The 6,549-nt window shown below is 39.1% G+C and overlaps 1 protein-coding gene across 1 annotated transcript; it reads left to right on the forward strand.

The window, feature by feature from the left end:
• Positions 1-3,285: 3,285 nt before the first annotated feature.
• Positions 3,286-4,429, forward strand: LOC101595887 (F-actin-capping protein subunit alpha-2). Its single transcript, XM_012951235.2, has one exon. It carries the CDS (start codon positions 3,301-3,303, stop codon positions 4,159-4,161), a length of 861 nt encoding a protein of 286 aa, XP_012806689.2. The 5' UTR covers positions 3,286-3,300; the 3' UTR covers positions 4,162-4,429.
• The last annotated feature ends 2,120 nt before the right edge of the window (positions 4,430-6,549 follow it).

Below are 6,549 nucleotides of genomic sequence, written 5' to 3' on the forward strand. Positions count from 1 at the left end.
CCAGCTGTAATTCAGTTTTTTTTTTTTTTTTTTTTTTTTTTGAGGTAGAGTTTCACACTAGCCCAGGCTGACCTGGAATTCACTATGTAATCTCAGGGTGGCCTTGAACTTATGGCAGTCCTCCTAACTCTGCCTCCCAAGTGCTGGGATTAAAGATGTGTGCCACCATGCATGGCTCTAGTAATTCAATTTTTAATGAATGTAAAATAATTACAAAATAAATGATTATCAAAAATGTTTTAAAGGGGGCTGGAGAGATGGCTTAGCAGTTAAGGCATTTGCCTGCAAAGCCTAAGGACCTCATTTCAATTCCCCAGGACCCACATAAACCATATGCACAAAGGGTGCCTACATCTGAAGTTGGTTTGCAGCATCTGGAGGTCCTGTTGTGCCCATTCTCTTTCTCTACCTCTTTCTCTCTCTCAAACAAATAAAAATAAAGTTTTTTTAAAAAAATTTAAAGGACTTTGGAAATGTTTAATTGGGTAAAGTTCATACCATGCAAGCATGTGCACAAGATTAAGATCCCCAGTACCCATGTAAAAATGCTACTTCTGGGGTTGGAAAAATTTCTCAGTGATTATGGCACTGATTATGCCTGGTGATCGATGTTTAATTCCTCAGTATCTACATAAAGACAGATTCAGAGTTTCACATGCATCTAGAGTTTCTTTGCAGTAGGTAGAGGCCCTAGCATAATCTCTCTCCCTCCAAATAAAAAAATAAGTAAGCCCAATACTTGAAAGTACTGTTTGTGGTTGTCATGTGTGTACCTCCACCAAAGGGAAGGACATAAGGAATCCCAAATTTGACTATTCAGTTTGTCCAGGTGAATTGATGAGCTCTGTGTTCAGGAAAAGACTTGGTATAGATACACCTAACATTCCAATGTCTCAAACTGGGATTTTGTTAATAATTTAAACCGGTTTGTAGAGACTTCCAGTTAAGATGGTCATATAGGGGCTGGAGGATGGCTTAGCAGTTAAGGCATTTGTCTGCAATGCCAAAGGACCCTGGTATTATTCTCTGGGACCCACGTAAAAGATACACAAGACCCACGTAAGCCAGATACATAATGGGTGCATGCATCTGGAGTTCATTTGCAGTGGCTGGAGGCCCTCACCTGTCCAGTCTCTCTCTCCTTCTTTCTCTCAAATAATTAAAAGTTAAACAACAAAAAAAAAGATGGCGGGCCGGAGAGATGGCTTAGCAGTTAAGCGCTTGCCTGTGAAGCCTAAGGACCACGGTTCGAGGCTCGGTTCCCCAGGTCCCACGTTAGCCAGATGCACAAGGGGGCGCATGCGTCTGGAGTTCGTTTGCAGAGGCTGGAAGCCCTGGCGCGCCCATTCTCTCTCTCTCCCTCTATCTTTCTTTCTCTCTGTGTCTGTTGCTCTCAAATAAATAAATAAAAAATTAAAAAAAAAAAAGATGGCAGCATGGGAACCATGTCAAAGTAGCCTAGGAGAGAGAAGCCTAAATAAATAAATAAATCCCAGCAAAATACACTCTTCTACTAAAAAGCAAATGTGTATAATAAGTTGTCAACCACGGCAGAGAAGTAGGAGAGACCCAGAGCATCTAAAGACCACAGAAACAGGCACGACGGGCGCTGGTGCAGAGGCACCAAGTCTGTGTGTATGCTGCCAGAAAAGCCGGGTGAAGGGATTCTCCACTCACACCTGCCTCCTCGCAAACTCAAGAAATGTGAATGGAGGATGGCAGGGACCAGTAGAGTGGCTCGTGAGGAAGATCATGAGGCTCAGTGGGAGAACCTTAGCCATCCACAGCCTCCCCTACCCCATCACCAGTGCAAGCACTAGCAATCATCCGAGACTTGTGGCAGGGAACTCACCTACACAGCACCTGGCACAGGTAATCAACCCAGTGGCCCAGCCATCATACCTGAGCCCACAGCACAGCAAAGTGGGACCCAAGTGGGCACACAGCACAATTGAGAACAAAGTCATCCTGAAAGGTAACTGAGATTACACTATGTCAGTACCTTCCAAGTTAGTCTGGTATTTTAAGACCAAATTCTTTAACAGAAGTAAAAATTTTAAACAAAATTTTTGCAAGTAGATGGAAGAAAACATCCAAAATATTACTTATGTTAGGAGGATGGCTATATTCTAGTTACAGGGATGATTCATAAGGTTTGACAGTTTGAACCAATGTCCCTCAATAGATTCAGGTGTATTATTTGAGCTTATAACTTGATGCTATTGTTTGTGATTCCTAAGGTCCAACCCTAAGGTGAATTTGGGAGGAGATCTGGTTCTACCAAAAAATATATGCAGTGTGCTGGAGCTCTTCCTCTATTACTGGAGTGTGTTTGCTTATGGTGCTGGTGGTTTCTTCTGTCTCTGCATGGACCTGTGAAAGGGGGCCAGCTTCTTCCCCCTTTGTGGAACTTCTCTATCTGTAGGCTTAATATAAATTACATTCTTTTTATAAATTGTGGTTGGTTTGGAAGTTCATTTCAGCAGCCTAATGCTTACTGACAGAACTGGTTCTGAATAATGCAGTAGAGTTGCTGAGATGAATCTAACAATGTGAATTTTGGTGTCCTGGCACACTTACTTTGGAATAATGGAAGTGGACTTGGTACTTGCAAGTGACGATGTCTTCAAGAATGGTAAGTCAAGGTTAATGGACTAATTTGTGGAGAATCTGGATATACAATTGAGAATTGTATTTCAAGGCTTTGCTTATACACTGTCTAAGGCGAAGGAAAGACTGCAGAGAGAGGCTGGAAGCCCTGGCGCGCCCATTCTCTCTCTCTCCCTCTATCTGTCTTTCTTTCTCTGTCTGTCGCTCTCAAATAAATAAATAAAAACTTAAAAAAAAAAAGACTGCAGAGAATTGTGCTAGAACTAGGCTACTGGCACAAGGGCTGGTTGCATTTTTCAGCACATGACTACAGTTTGATCAAGTTTAAATTTGTTAGAGACTGGTGTGCTTGACTAAAGATATGGAGCTGAGGGCTGCAGAGATGGCTTACTAGTTAAGGCACTTGCTATTAAAACCTAAGGACCCACATTCTATTCTCCAGATCCCAGGTAAGCCAGATGCACAAAAATGAGGCATACTCAAGGTTGCATATGCCCACAAGGTGTTGCAAATAACCAGAGTTTGATTGCAGTGGCTTTAGCTGTGGTACATCAATTCTCTTCCTCTGCCTCTCACTCCATCTCTCTAAAAAAATTTTTAAAACTTAAGAAAGGTTGGAAATTGCTTTAAAGAAGATATGATATGATGGTGAGACATTTTAAATTTAAAGTTGTAGTCTCCAGAAGGAAGATGGCGGATCTAGACGAGCAGTTGTCTGACGAGGAGAAGGTACGTATAGCAGCAAAATTCATCATCCATGCCCCTCCTGGAGAATTTAATGAAGTTTTTAATGATGTTCGGTTACTGCTTAATAATGATAATCTCCTCAGGGAAGGAGCAGCCCATGCATTTGCACAGTATAACTTGGATCAGTTTACTCCAGTAAAAATTGAAGGTTATGAAGATCAGGTGTTGATAACAGAACATGGTGACTTGGGGAATGGAAAGTTCTTGGATCCAAAAAACAGAATGTGTTTCAAATTTGATCACTTGAGAAAGGAAGCAACTGATCCAAGACCCTTTGAAGCAGAAAATGCAATTGAATCATGGAGAAATTCGGTAGATACTGCTCTGCGAGCCTATGTAAAAGAACATTATCCAAATGGGGTCTGCACTGTGTATGGCAAAAAAATAGATGGACAGCAAACCATTATTGCATGCATAGAAAGCCATCAATTTCAAGCAAAAAATTTTTGGAATGGTCGTTGGAGGTCAGAATGGAAGTTTACAGTCACTCCCTCAACCACCCAAGTGGTTGGCATCTTGAAAATTCAGGTTCATTATTATGAAGATGGTAATGTTCAGCTAGTGAGTCATAAAGATATACAAGATTCCCTCACAGTGTCTAATGAGGTGCAGACAGCAAGAGAATTCATAAAGATTGTAGAAGCTGCAGAAAATGAATACCAGACTGCCATCAGTGAGAATTACCAGACAATGTCGGACACTATTTTCAAAGCCTTACGCCGACAGTTGCCAGTGACACGCGCTAAGATTGACTGGAACAAGATACTTAGCTACAAGATTGGCAAAGAAATGCAGAATGCATAAGACGAACATTGCATGACCGGATCGTTTTAGTGTCTTTGCGTTTAAAAAAATTATTGCAAAAGTATTCTGAACTGTCAAGCTGCCCAGTCAGATGGGCTATTGCCATTTAAAATCACTGTAATTAGTTTGGTTAGAGCACAGAGCTTAGCTAATCAACCATTATTTTTCATTTCTTTTGTTCAAAGAATTGAAAATGAATTTTGTTTAAATGTATTTTACTTTCTGTTGCTCCTTTCTTACAATGAAGAGGTGATTCCTCTAGGTTATGCTTAAAGTATTTCAAAAGTATTTTACTTACTGTAACCCTAAAATTTTTTTTTTTGACTTATGAAATGGGTAACTTTTGATATTAGCCCAATTCTTTTTAGTGGAGTCAATAATGGACATTAGCTGAAGGTGGTTGATGGACTTAGCCATATATGCTGCTAAAGAAATTGTCTACCTTTTCCCCCCTCACCTCTTCCACTGGTAAGACTGAGATTCGAGGGAAAGCGTTTTTCTATATCAATTATGTTGAAACCTTTCTATAAGGTTATTTAGCTAGCTTAGTGTTTAACTAAACTTTTTTTTAAAAACAACGCCAAGGTCTATTGCTGTTTTGAGATTCTGAAATCAAATGAGAATACTTATTTCAGAAATGCATTTAATGCTTTTTTCTGTGAAAGTTATGCAAATTAGCTTGAATTCCGTATGTCCCTGAGTTATTTTTATCACAAAGCCACAAATGTATTATAATAAGGTAAATTGTAATATATATAATCCTGAACTCATGAAAAAAAAAATTTTAAGTTGTAAAAACTCAAATTGAAAATTACTGGCAATGAAATTGATTGCTAATGATTCCTCTCTCTGCAAGATTCAAATAAATTATGATCCTCCTATGAATTGTGCCTGTTTTGGCAGTTCATCCCAGTACCATAAAGCTGATTGAAAGATAAGGGATATGTTTTAACATACTGAAGACCATATATAACAAACTGTTAGTTGACATTATTCTAGATGGGGACAACATTAAAATAATTTCCAATAAAATTTTAAGACAAGGGTGGTTCCTCTGTTCTTATTAATTATACTGCTAGAAACCTTTGCTAGAGAATTAAGGCAAATGAAGTAGGAAAAAAGGGATGCAAATAGGAAAATGAGAAGTCAATGTGTCTTTATTTGCAAATGTTATCAGTTTATACATGGGAGAGCTAAAAGTATATCATATTCATATATATATATATATATATATATATATTTCTTCTAGAACATGAGTGCTGATAGAATTAATACATATTTTTAAAGGGGTCTGTGTAATTCATTGCAGGATATGGGCTGGCAGCCCACCAACAGCTGCCTACAGACTAGAGAGAGTCCCTAGTATATCCTTAGGGTATAGGTTTGAAGACCTCAGCCATCCCAATCTATGTTCCAGACCCACTGACCTTCAGTACACATTGATGGACTGATGAAGACAGGTTCCTGTATCTATAAAACATACCAGAAACATTATTTAATGTGCACACCAGAGAATGAAAATGGCAGCTGATCAAAAGGCACAAGGCTGGTCATTAGCAAGGAAAGTGAGCAAATGGTACCAAATATTTTGTACTCTTCCCAGTAATGTAAGTGGGAACATAAGAAAACAACAAAAGATTGGTAGAAGTTTTCACATTCCAAAATCTCACAAACATTAAGTAAAACAAATGTGGCTTACATAACTATGACATATAACAGTATGACTGTATCCATAGCAGATATTAAAAATTTTAGTAGGATTTCATGATTATGTTTCTAAGCCATAGGTCAATGATTAAAAAACCTTATGACAATAATCCTAATGTCAACAAGGTTCAATGATAGTGAGTTCTAGTCTTTACCAAGGCTTGTAAGTGTGAACATTCAGTCCTCTCCCACTATGCATTCTCCAGGCTATCCATTAAATGCTCCCTTCTCAGACTCACTTGCATCCCTCATACACAGTAGGCACATTTCTTTAAGGGCCATTTGCTCAGGTTCTTTGCCTCACACATATCAGACACATTCCCTTATGGTACATGTTTACAGGTTCTTTACCTTATACACACCATGAAAATTTCCTCATGGAGTCCTGGTACTAGTTTTTTACCTCACACTATTAGGGCACATTCCACTTTCAAGTCCTTGCACGGTTTCCTTACTCTTCCTGTAATTTTATACCCCCATATCCTTCATAGTAGTAGACAAACATATTGTTGTTCTAGGAGGGGTATCATGTACAACGCAGTGCAGGTCACTGCAATTGTGCTTGGTTACCCACCAGAACTAAATGGTATGACCCTTCTGCTGAATGTACCACAGGCTGTGGTCCTTGTCTACTGAAAAATAAGGTTGAAACTGAATTTGAAGCCATCTCACTGTGAAATC

Source organism: Jaculus jaculus, chromosome 23 (genome assembly GCF_020740685.1).
Source record: "Jaculus jaculus isolate mJacJac1 chromosome 23, mJacJac1.mat.Y.cur, whole genome shotgun sequence".
Taxonomy (NCBI): domain Eukaryota; kingdom Metazoa; phylum Chordata; class Mammalia; order Rodentia; family Dipodidae; genus Jaculus; species Jaculus jaculus.

Excerpts from the sequence above, each read along its gene's own strand:
- LOC101595887 (XM_012951235.2), top strand. The coding sequence starts at position 3,301 with ATGGCGGATCTAGACGAGCAGTTGTCTGACGAGGAGAAGGTACGTATA.